A 12,946-nucleotide genomic window follows, 5' to 3' on the forward strand; every position below is an offset into this window, starting at 1 on the left:
ACTTATAATATTAAACATTTATAACCATTACCTTGGAAAAACCGATATAACTGCAGATCGAGGCCTTCTGCCCTTTCCGGTTGCTGGAAAGGAATACTGTTGTGGTGGCAAGTGGGTACTGGGGGTGTTGCTGTTTTTGGTTCAATGAGTGGATGGATGTTGATGGGGAGGAGACAGAGGAAGAATGGAAGAGGGCAGAGGGTGGGAGACGAATTGGGGCGCTGGGAGGTGTGCTGGAACAGAATAGCTCATCCAGAAGCAGATTGGCATAATTTCCCACATCATCCTAGTCTGCTTCTGGATCTCTTGCTGAAGGCTTGACAGCATGCCTGTAAACTGGTGTGCAGCTTCTGATCTCAGTCCATTCTCCTTTCCTGCCGTACGCAGTCCCTCTCCTGATTCTCATCGACCTCCCTAAGGAGCCCATGGATCTCTGGGTCTCCTCCTCTTTTCCCTTCTCACTGATCCTGCAGAGCAATGGAACATGAAATAAGCCAGATGACTCTTCATGGGTAAAAGACTGAAGAAATGCTTTGGAAAAATTGTGTTCATTTGCAATGCAGTCTTACCTGGGTCCTGCTGTGCCTCTGTCCTGGACATGCTGGGGATACCTGCAGATTCCATGGACCTGCTCCTTGCAATTGCTGAGGACAGGGGCTCTGGGCTCCTCTTGCTGGTGGGGTCTCGCCGTTAGTGGGTGGGCCACCCTGTGTGTGACTGCCTCGATGGGGTTCTCTATCCCACTGACCTGTCCTGTCTCACTGGGCTTGCTGCTGACCGGGTGTGGGGAGGGAAGGGGCGGGGTGAGCTGGGGGGGGAGGGGGGGGGGGGGGGGTCGATGATGTCTCACTGCAGCTTTCTCATGGGGTGTCAATGTCACTGGAGGTGGTTGTCACTGCAGGGGTGCCTGCCTCACTGGCACAGGGGTGTTGCTGGTCCCCGGCATCTCCGTTAGAGCGTAGGGCCAGAGGGGATGCCGATGGGTCAACACACCAAATCTGGTAGGCTGAGGTGAAGTAAGGCCACTTCATTCAGTCTTCATCACTCCTGCTGTTGTGGTCATTGACCTACAGGAACTTCTTTTGCATATTTTGAGCATGACAACTATCTGTTTGTACATTGGCTCATCTCTCATGGTCCATGTGAAACGTTTTCCCTTATGGACCTCACCACCCCCCAGTTGGCAGCCTTTATCTGATCTGAAAGTCTAATTTTTAAAGCAGCACTCAAGTCTTTACACTATTTTAAAATATTCCAAAGACTTCTAGACTGACAGAACACATTGTGCTCTGACAGATGAACTAAAAATCCTTTCTCTACAACTGAAAACTGCACTAGAAATAGGCTACACATTTACAAACACAAGAGTACTCGACCTTTTCTTCCCTTCTGCAGACTACACTGCCCTCCTTCTCGCCACTGTGACATACTCACGAAGGCGCTGACATCACTAATGGTAACTGGTAAAGCAGATTGTCCTTTCTCACTGCCAGATGGTGATTAATGAGTTAAATCAGCTGAGCTCTGATACACCCATCAAATTAGAGCTCAGTTGATTTTAACTCGTGCTCCCCAATTGGGACATTTCACATGGCACAAACCCATTAAATTAGCCGATTCAACCTACATGTACTTGGCGGCATGAAAGGGGCTAATAACTAGTCAAGCCTGAATCTAACACATTAAAGAAAAACAATAACATGTAATAAGTTCAGTTTTGTTTTTTAATAAGGATTTTATGAAAAGAGGCATACATGAAGAAAATAAAAATGAGGGAATTCATCTTCTGACCTATATTACACTACTTCAAACACAGTACAGGGAATGCTCTGTGGGTCTACAACAATACAAATTGTATAAAATAATTTGTTTGTCTTTGCACTGATGCAGGAAATGACAGCTTTTAATTCAGAAATACCAGTTTCAACTAAATTAAAACAATGAAATGAATAATTTACTTTATTGCAAATCTTTAAAAGCTAGATCAGGACCCAAACACAAACAGATAGAATAAAAATATAGTTCGTTAAAATGGATATTTTTTGGATTTAGAAATCTTGTTTGGTCGAGTAATCATACTGTCAGACACTTCAGTAAAGACCATCGAGTTCCGATTGTTCTGTATAAACTGGTCATTTTTATTATTTAAAATCGAATGTAATAAGATTAACCAGCAAACAATAAATGCTCTTATGAAGGTGTACACGGATGCAAAATATTCTACAAGTGTTTTCGAAACTGCTGCTGAGAGTAACTTGCTGTGTTAGAAGCACAGATGATTCATGGATCTGGCAATCACATGGGGAGCAAGAGCGGTCAGTAATGGCCTCCAGTCTGCTGCTGGAATACATCAATTGTGTCCTCATCTTCCATCTCCAACTGCAAGAACACAACAACTTTGAGACCAAAATTCCAGCAAAAACCAGAGTTAGATGAAGCAAGTTTACTATTTAGTCCATTAGTCCACAGTTTCAATGAAAATCATTGAGTATGGGAATTTTAGGAGGGCAAGTAATAACAAAGAATATAGAACATTACAGCACAGGGTCTTCAGCCCACAAGGTTGTGCCAACCTATACAAGTGGCATGATTAGTGTAGCAGTTAGTGCAATGCTGTTACAGCTCCAGCAATCAGGACTGGAGTTCAAATCCCAAGTTGTCAGTAAGGAGTTTGCACGTTCTCCCAGTACCTGCGTGGGTTTCCTCCCAACCTTCAAAAAAAATGCACCTGGGGTTTTAGGTCAATTGTGTGTAATTGGGCAGTTCGGTCTCATGAGCTAAAAAAGCTGGTTACCATGCTGATTGTCTAAATGTAATAAATTTTAAATACACCTACCCAAAAAAAAGCCAAACCCTCCCTACCTTCTATTTTCCTTTTATTCATGTGCCTGTTTAGGAGTCTCTAAAATGCCCCTATTATTCCAAACATCCACAACTCCAGAGTAAAACAAAATTACCCCTGATGTCTTCCCTAAACTTTTCTCCCTTCACTTTGTACAGATATCCTCTGGCACTATCCTGGGAAAAAGATGCTATGCCTCTCAATCTTGTAGACCTCTATTAAGTCATATATCACCCTTCTTCAATCCAAAGAGGATAAAAGCTATCTCTGTTAACCTTGCAGCATAAGACACACTTTCCAATCCAGGCAATGTCCTAGTAAATCTCCTCTGTACCCTCTCCATAGTTTCCACATCCTTCCTGTAATGAGGTGACCAGAACTGAACACTATATTCTCTGGTCTCACCAGAGATTATAAATCTCAGCATTCCATAGGCTTTCTTAACTACCCTATCAACCTTCAAGGCAACCTTGAGAAATTTATGGATTTGGACCCCAAGTTCCCTCTGATCTTTCACAGATAAAGGAAGTGAAAGTTCAAAGAATGGGAACACAATGGAAGATGACAAAAGAGAATTCAAAAATCTTTTGAAACAAATAGTAAACTGGTCATAAAAGAGGACAAAGACAATTGAATAAAAGAACATTTATACATGACGATAAAGTATTCAACAAGTACTTTGTACCTTTATCCATCAAGAAGAGGAAATTGTTTGACTGGTTTAATGTATCCTAGATTTTGTACTTTAAATGGACGGGAGGGGGGAGGTAGGGAGGGTGGGATGGGAGGAGGGAGGGAGGGGTAGAAAATGGCACTGTATATATTTGAAAAGGAAAAAGTATGTATCATGGTTAATGTGGTTTATGGTGTGAAAAATAAAAGAATTTTAAAAAAATATTTAAAAAAAATAAATAGAAAAAGAGGAAATAGCCTGATGGAATACTGAAATGCATAGTTGTGTCCCCATGGAGAAAATTACTTACAACTTAAGGAATAAATACTATATGTTTTTGCAGGTACGGGAACCTTACTTACAAAATGTAGGGTTGAATACTAAATAAGGTAGGTCACGTCTCCAGAATGGAGGACCATCGCCTTCCCAAGCTCTCCACTGGCCACCGAGACAGAGGTGCACCAAAGAAGAGGTACAAGGACTGCCTAAAGATCTCTTGGTGCCTGCCACATTGACCACCGCCAGTGGGCTGATATCGCCTCAAACCGTGCATCTTGGCGCCTCACAGTTCGGCGGCAGCAACTTCCTTTGAAGAAAACCACAGAGCCCACCTCACTGACAAAAGACAAAGGAGGAAAAACCCAACACCCAACCCCAACCAACCAATTTTCCCCTGCAACCGTGTCTGCCTGTCCCGCATCAGACTTGTCAGCCACAAACAAGCCTGCAGCTGACGTGGACATTTACCCCTCCATAAGTCTTCGTCCGCGAAGCCAAGCCAAAGAAATAAGATACATGCTATTTATTTTCTTCTGTTTTTCTTCCTTTTATTGATACAAAAATAATTGTTAAATTGGATTTCAAATCTAGATAGCTCCTCTTTTTTCCTTTTTCTTTCTCCTTTTTTCTCTATTTTTTCTTCCTTTCTCCTGTTTCCTTCTTTAACTTTTTTTTCTTCTTCATTAGGGCTTTTGTTTGGGGGAGGGGGGAGATAGGGACATTTTTGGAACAAGTATTAATGATTCATATTTAATTACTTATCTGTGAGGATAATTTGGTTTGTTTGTAGATAAAATATTCAAAAAAAGGAGGTGAAAGTAGAAGCAGAGAAGTTAATTGATGGGTTGAAAATGGAAAAGAATGCACATTCTTGACAAAGGGCTCAGGCCCAAGACATTGGTTGCCTTTTACTACATACAGAATGTATGCTGTATGACCTGCTGAGTTTTTGCAGCACTTTTGTATATTGCACTCAACCCCCAGAATCTGCAGATTTTCTTGTTTACCTGACTAAATCTTGTCCCTTTGTTCAAATGGAATATTCATTCCTAGATTGATAAAATAAACGAGGGTGGAGATTGACTTTGATTGGCCCTGGATTACAAGATAAATGTAAATGCACGCCCGTTCTTTAAAAAGGTGGGCAGTAACAAATCTGGCAATGAGATGCCAATCATTTCGATGATGATGGTGCGGAATCTTTTGGAAGTCCAGGGTTGTAGACCAATTGAAAGGATAAGTGAGAGTTAAATCCCTAACCCTAAACAACATTGATTCTAATACTCTTGAATGATCCAAATAAAATGTTTACCCTTAATTTTAACATCCATTGGGAAGTTAATAACCTCACAATACAATTTAAAATTATTATCTTGTTCAAATCCAATGGCTGCTGGTTTCAGACAATCATTGGATACATATCCAAAAAAGTTATTTTTTAGTATTAAGCTCAAAGTGTTAAGAGTTCACTTCTCATGGCTGAATAGGATCTCCTGCATAACTGAGAGCAAGAACATAGCTACAGACTAGATGACTGAAGGGCCCATTTCTGTCCATAGTGTTCTATGGTTCTAAAGAAGAGAGGAGTTGGCCATCTGGCCCATTGAGCCTGCTCCATCATTCAATACCATTACAGCTGATCTGGCCGTGGACTAAGCTCCATCTACCTGTCTTTCCCGTAACACTAAATTTCTCTACAATGCAAAAATCTATTAACTAGTATCTTAACTATATTTAAAGAGACATCATTCTACTATATGGACAGAGAATTCTACAGATTCACTACTCTGACCTAATTCTACTCTCCCATATCTTAAGGCTATGACCTCCAGTTCTAGTCTCACCTACCAGTGGAAACAATTTTTCTGCCTCTATTTTATCTACCCCTGTCATAATTTTACATATTTTGGCAAAATCTTTTCTCATTCTTCCGAATTCCAGCAAGCACAGTCCAAGACAACTCAATCTCTTCTCATAGGCTAACCCACTCATCTCTGGAATCAACCTGGTTAACCTCCTCTATAGCACTTCCAAAGCCAGTACATCTTTTCTAAGCAACAAGACCAAAACTGCACACAGTACTCAGATGCAAACTCGTGTAGTTGCAGCAAAGCCTCCCTGCACTTCAATTTAATCTCTCCAATAATAAAGAACAACATTCCATTTGCCTTCTTGATCATCTGCTATACCTGCAAACCATCATTTTGTAATTCATGCACAAGCACTCCCAAATCCCTCTGCCCAACATTATTTCACCACTGAAAACCCATTTATCCTTTCTCTGCTTACATTTGACATGGTAACAGGCCATTCCACCCAATGAGCCTATGCCGCCAAAATACACCAATTTAAACTACTGTTTAAACCAGCCATTCTCAATGGGAGGGAGTCCTATGGGGGGCGGCCACAGCACATTTAAGTTTTCTTTTCACCTCACATAACAAATATTTTTATGTAGGAGAGATGTACGGAAGGAACCAAAAATTGACTGCTTCACATAAACTTCGAGCCAAGTCTTAGAGGGGGCATAGCCGAAAAGGTGGACAATTGCTAGTTTAACCATCCTATATAATGCCAGTACATTACCCCCAACTCTAGGCATCCTTATGTAGAAATCCTTTAAGTAAACAACTTTAAAATCCAAGAACGCAATATCAATCTGTTCCCTTCTAACCAATACCCTCGTTATATTCTCAAAGAACATTAGTAAATCTGTCAAAGAGGAAATCCCCTTCCCAAACCACGCTGAATCTACTTGATGGAATAATTTCTATCCCGATGTCTTTGGATTTCTTAGACCACATGATTTACAAGCAGAATGAGCCCATTCAGCCAATCACGTCTGCTTCGCCATTCAAATCATGTCTACTGTATTTTTCCTTTCTACTGCATTCTCTTGCCCTCTAACATTTGTCATCTTCACTAATCAAGAACTTATCAACCTCTGTTTTCACCCAACAACTTAGCCTCCACAGCCATCTGTGAATTCCAGATTCACAACCCTCTGACTGAAGAAATTTCTCCTGATTTCTGTTCTAAAGTGATGTCCTTTTATTCTGAGACTGTGCGCTCTGGTCCTAAACTTTCCCACAATTGGAAACATCTCTTCAATTAGCTCTCTACCTCAATCTTTTAATATTCAGTAATGTTTTTTATAGATTCCACCCCATATCCTTTAAACTCCAGCGAGTACAGGCCCAGAGCTATCAAACACTCCTCGTATGTTAACCCTCTCATCTTCAAGATCATTCTCATTAACCTCCTCTGGACCCTCTCAAGTGCTAGCACATCCTTCCTTAGATACAGGGCCCAAACCTGCTCGTAATTCTTCAAATAGGGTCTGACCAATGCCTTGTAAAGCCTCAGCAATACATCCTTGCCTTTATAGTCTAATCCTCTCCAAATGAATGCTGACATTGTATTTGTCTTCCTTACTACTGACTCAACCTGTAAGTTATCCTTTAAGGAATATTGCACTTGGATTCCCAAGTCTCTTTGAACCTCTGCTTTCTGAATTCCCTCCCCATTTAGAAAATAGCCTTTATTCCTCCCACCAGAGTGCATGACCCTATTCATATACATGCTGTACTCTATCTGCCACTTCTTTGCCCATTTTCTCAACCTATCCTAGTCCCCCTGAAGATTTCATACCTCCTCAACACTACCTGCCTCTCCAATCATCCGCAAACTTTGCCACAAAGCTATCAATTCTGCCATCTAATTTACATACAGCACAAAAAGTAGCCTAACATTGGCCCCTGCAGAAAGACACTAGGTACTGGCAGCCTGCCAGAAAAGGCATCCTTTATTCCGAATCTTTGCCTTCGACAGCCCATGTTCTATTCATGCAAATACCTTTCACATCATACCATGGGCTATCTTGTTTAGCAGCCTCATGTCCAGCACCTTGTCAAAGGCCTTCTGAAAATACAAATAAACAACATCCACTGACTCTCCTTTGTTACCTCCTCAAAGAGCTCCAACACATTTCTCAGGCAAGATTTCCCCTGAAGGAAACCCTGCTGACTTCAGGCTATTTTATCATCTGCTTTCAAATACTCTGAGACCTCATCCTTAATGATGGATACTAGAGTCATGCCAACCACTGACATTGAGATAACTGGCCTATAATTTCCTTTGTCCCTCTCCCTTCTTAAAAGGCTGGAGTGACATTTGCAATTTGCTATTCCCTACTCACTCACTCATGGTGTTGTCCATGTGATCCACCTCCAGCTTCCCAAGCACCTTCTCCTTTGTAATAATGACTACACCCACTTCAGCCCCTTGACTTAAATTTTTGGCATGTCACTGGTGTCTTCGACAGTGACTGATGCAAAACACCTGTTCAGTTCATCCACCATTTCTTTGTTCCCCATTACCACTTCTCCAGCTGTGTGTGTGTGTGTGTGTGTGTGTGTGTGTGTGTGTGTGTGAGAGAGAACTTTTGGTATCCTCTTTTATAATATTGGCTAGCTTACTTTCATGCTTCATCTTCTCTCCTCTTACTGGTTTTTTTTTTTGCCTTTTGTTGGTTTTATAAAAGCCACCCTATCCTCTGGTTTCCTGCTAATTTTTGCTATATGTGCTCTTTTGCTCTTAAGTGGTCTTTGACTTCCCTTTACAGCCACTGTTGCCTCACGCTCCATTTAGAATGGCATTAAAAATTTAGACAAAAGGCAGAGTAACAGGCATTTTTGGCCCACAAGCCCATGCCACCCAAATGACCTATGGTACGTTTTGAACAGTGAGAGGAAACCGAAACACTGGAGGGAACCGAAGCAGACACAGGGAGAATGAAGAAACTTCGAACAGGCAGCTTGGAATTCGAATCCTGGTCACTGGAGCTGCAACAGCATTCTGCTGATTGTACCACCCATCTTTCAAATTATTCCCAGAAACTACTGCCATTGATGCTCCACTGGTTTTTTCATTAGGGTCGCCTTCCAATCAACTGTGCTAGCTCTGTCTCTCTTGTTACCTTTACTCAACTGTAATATTGACACATCCAGTTTTAGCCTCTTCTTCAAAGTGCAGATCGAATTCTATCATATTGTAAATTCTCTAATCAAGTCTTGTTCATTGCACAGCACTAAATCGTGAAATGCCCTTTCCTTGGTGGGCTCAAACACAAGCTGATCTAAAAAGCAATCTCATAGGCATTCCACAAATTCCTTCTTTTGGGATCCAGCACCAACCTGATTCTCTCAATCTACCTGCATTACCACCATATCATTGCCCTTTTAACATGCCTTCCCTAACTTCTATTGTAATTTGCACCTTGCATCTGCCTGCTATTTGAAAGCTCCTAACTTCCATTAGCTTCTTTTTACCCTTGCAGTTTCTCAACTCCATCCACAAGAATTTTACATTCTCTGATCCTCATATCCCTTCTCACGGAGGATGCAATTTTTTTTTTAAAAAAATCAACAGTCACCACACTGCCCACCTGCTTTTCTTTTTATTCTGATATACATCCTTGGATGTTTAGCCCTCAGCTATGATCTTCCTTCAGCCACATCTCTCTTATTGCCAGAATGTCATACCTTAATCACAACTTCCAAGTATTTTCCTGACTACAGATGTTAAACTAAGTGGCATATAATTACCTGCCTTCTCTCTACCTTGTTTTTAAACAGTGGCATGTCATTTGCTGTCTTCCATTCGACCAGGACCTGCCCAGGATTCAGAGAATTTTGGATAATTACCATACTGCATTTCAAATACTGAGGGATGCTGGAAAGAAAGATCTCCCATGAGATGAGACAAAATGGTGTAATTTCAAGGAGTGCACAGAGATCAAGGTATATATGCACAGAAATCTTCAAAGATGACAAGGCATTGATAAAGCCTTAAAGACCTTTAGTTCCATCAACGGGCAAATACAAAACCAAATCCGTTTTGTTGAATTTATATTAAAAATTAGTTAGACCATAGCTAAACTATTGTGTCCAACTGTGGTCAATGCTGTTCAGGAAAATTTAAAAAAATCCGACGACATTGTAAAAAAAGGTTTACAGAACAATTCTGACAAAGGGGTGTTCTCTCTCCACAGATGCTATCAAATCTGCTGATCATTTCCAGTATCTGCAACTTTACTGGAATCGGGTCAGGGTTGAGGAATTTCAGCGAGGGAAATCTGCCGTTGTTTTTCTTTCAGCAGGTTAGCTTGAAAGGAAACTTTAAAACAGAAGCTCCCATGAAAGGCTGGGAAATAAAAGAGACAACAGATAGAGAGAAGTTCTAAGATAAAGTTCAGATGAGTGGAGGATTCAAATACAAATGCAGCTTTTAAAAGAGATTGAGATAAACATGAGGATATAAAAAAGGTGAGCTATTAGAAAGAGAGTGATAGGATGGGACTGATTGATTGCTCTACAAACTGCCAGGATAGGCTACGTTCTCATGTGTTGCAACAAGTCTATAGTTTCTCAGGACTATTATCAGAATGAAGCTGAAATCCTGCTAGTATTTCTAGATCTAATGTTCTTTTCCTCCCTCAGTGTCCAAAATACCAAGAAACAGTGGACAAATCAACCAGATCCAGTGTGTGAAGCTACTACATGAGCGACTCTTCAGCAATGAATACAACGTTGGTGAATAGTTCAAACCTTTGGGTACACCCCCTTTCCATAGGACAAACACCTTACAGCAACTGCTCATTCCATCAGCATTGTCATTTACCTTAGTCTTCCAATAATGCACTCTGACATTTTACTATGCTCTCACTATCCTCCAGAAAAAGATTTCAGCACAAGGTGTTAATCATGATTATCCTTTATACCTAGGACTGATCCTTCAAATCAGAAACTATGATAAAATTATTCTCGCAGATGGTGCACCAGGAACTGAAAAAGTGCAGCTTCCTATCCTCTCTCATTCCCTTCTCTCCTGTTGGAGGCAGCATTGTTTGGTGCTGTAGGAGGTGATCCGTTCAGTTTGCACCTTCTCTCTGTGGCCACATGCATTTCCCTCAGGTACTCGATTTCTCCAACATCCCAAAAATGTGTTGATTTATAGATTCACTGGTTCATGTAATTTGCCACTAGAGCAGAGGGTGGTGGGAAAGTCGATGAGCTCTTGAGAGAAAGCAAATTACATGGAAATAAGTGGGAGAAAACAGGCTTGGTTGAAAAGCCAGCAGAAACTCAATGGATCAAACGACCTTCAATGCTATGAGAAAATACTAGATTTGCCATTTAGAAAACCACACCATCAGCTGCAATTTGCTTTCTCAGACAACTGCTGGGTTCATGTGCACCCCATTCACTGCAATCTAAGTTTATCAATCAAATTGACTTCCAGGCTTTGACCCTTCAGAAACAAAAATGAAGTGTGGGACAACCAAACTTTTAACCTCATTTGAATAACCTGCCCTCAATAAAAGGACTGACATATTATTTAGTAGTGGTTAGTGCAACGTCTTTAGAGCACCAGTGATTGGGATCAGACTGGAGTTTGAATCTCGTGCTGTCTGTAAGGAGTTTGTATGTTCTCCCTGTGTCTGTGTGGGTTTTTTCCAGGGACTCCGGTTTCCTCCCACCGTTCAAGGGTGTAGGTTAATAGGATGTAAATTGGACGGCGCAGACTCGTGGGCTAAAGTGGCCTGTTACTGTGCTGTATGTCTAAATTTTTTTTTAATTTAAAGAAATTCTCTAAAATATGGAGAGGTTAACATCAACAATCAGTGCCTGTACCAGGGTACCTTCTACTGTAAAGATATGTGCCAAAGCTCACTCATACCTGTGCAGGTGTGTCTGTTTCATTAATTGGCTGTCCATCAAATCGGAATCTGATCTGTCGAATTGCCAAGCCCTGGAAAGATTTTACAAAAATTCAGAATCTCAAAAAAAGGTCCAGATCAGCAGCTTTACCACAGAACATAGATACACAGTGCCTGAGCCACAATATCTATGTAGTCTGATTTCCCAGCTGATGCTATTTAACAATGTAAAAAGATATTAATCCTGTCTGATTAATTACACAAAGTAATTCACAAGCATATGGGAATAAGAAATTCTCTGTAGAATTTATTTTCCATTACCACCAAAGCAGCTCTCTGATGGAGAAATGGGAACAGATCACTGTTCAGACTACAAGTTTTTCAAAAGGTGTAAATAGTAAGGAATTATCAAACTATTCTCCCAAATTGGCTTGACAGGATAGTTCTCATTTCATCATATTATCTTCCCCTTAGGGCACAGCTCCCTCCCCATAGATCTGGGGACGGCATTTACCATTTTTTAAAGAAAGAGCCCAGTGAATAGATGCAGACATCATTCCTCACCCACATATACAATAGCATCATTAATTGCAATTCAACAATACTAAATTATTCTGTACAAAAGTCTAGACACAAAGGCATTTCAACTTTCAGTTCACTAGCAGTACCCGAGCCTATCTGTTCACGGTCCATGCTTTAGTGCGGACCTCCCAGTGGTGCAATACCATGGACCTCCCAGTAGCCACCCATTTCAATTCCCTATCCCATTCTCTTGCTGACATGACTGTCCATGGTCTCATGCATTGCCAGATTGAGTCCACCTGCAAATTAGAGGAACACCACCTCATCTTTCATTTGGACACCCTCCAACCAAATGGCATTAGCATCGACCTCTCCGGTTTCTGTTTAGCTCCCCCCCCCCACCTACTTCTTCCCTCATCAAGTTTCTCCCAGCTACCTGTTCCCTCGGTTTCATTTCACAGAGCCAAAATAAATTCTCACCCCTCTTCTTCTCATACCCAATTAACACCTTTTGTTGGTCTGGACTCCTCCCCCTACCCTCCCCCACCCCCCCGTCTGTCTACACTTTGTTCTTCTGACACCTTGTTCTTTTTTATTCCTTGAAGAAGGAATAAACTGATTCCAGCTCATTCCAGATGCAGGCCCCAAAACGTCAGTATTAATCATTTCCTCCTATGGATGCTGTGAGATTGGCTGAGTACCTCCAGCATTTCTGTCTGCAGACTTTTGTGTTCAACTCCAAAAACAAACTCAAGAGCAGACATAGCGGAGAACATGCTTGATCTAAAGACCATCTAAATCAGGGGTGTCCAACCTTTTAATCTAGACACACAGCACAGTAACAGACCATTTCAGCCCACGAGCCCATAGGTTAATTGAGTAGTATGGACTCGTGGGCCAAAATGGTCCG

At 41.3% G+C, this 12,946-nt stretch overlaps 1 protein-coding gene across 1 annotated transcript in view; it reads right to left on the reverse strand.

The window, feature by feature from the left end:
• Positions 1-1,706: 1,706 nt before the first annotated feature.
• LOC138759251 (small ubiquitin-related modifier 2) overlaps positions 1,707-12,946 on the reverse strand; it is a 32,409-nt gene continuing 21,169 nt past the window's right edge. Inside the window, exons 3-4 of the mRNA XM_069929370.1 lie at positions 11,535-11,606; positions 1,707-2,379 (exon numbers count right to left, since the gene is read on the reverse strand). Of these exons, the coding sequence (XP_069785471.1) occupies positions 2,317-2,379; positions 11,535-11,606 (135 nt within the window). The 3' untranslated portion in view covers positions 1,707-2,316. The remainder of the gene's footprint in view (positions 2,380-11,534; positions 11,607-12,946) is intronic.

The sequence above is a fragment of the Narcine bancroftii genome, chromosome 3 (assembly GCF_036971445.1).
Source record: "Narcine bancroftii isolate sNarBan1 chromosome 3, sNarBan1.hap1, whole genome shotgun sequence".
NCBI lineage: Eukaryota > Metazoa > Chordata > Chondrichthyes > Torpediniformes > Narcinidae > Narcine > Narcine bancroftii.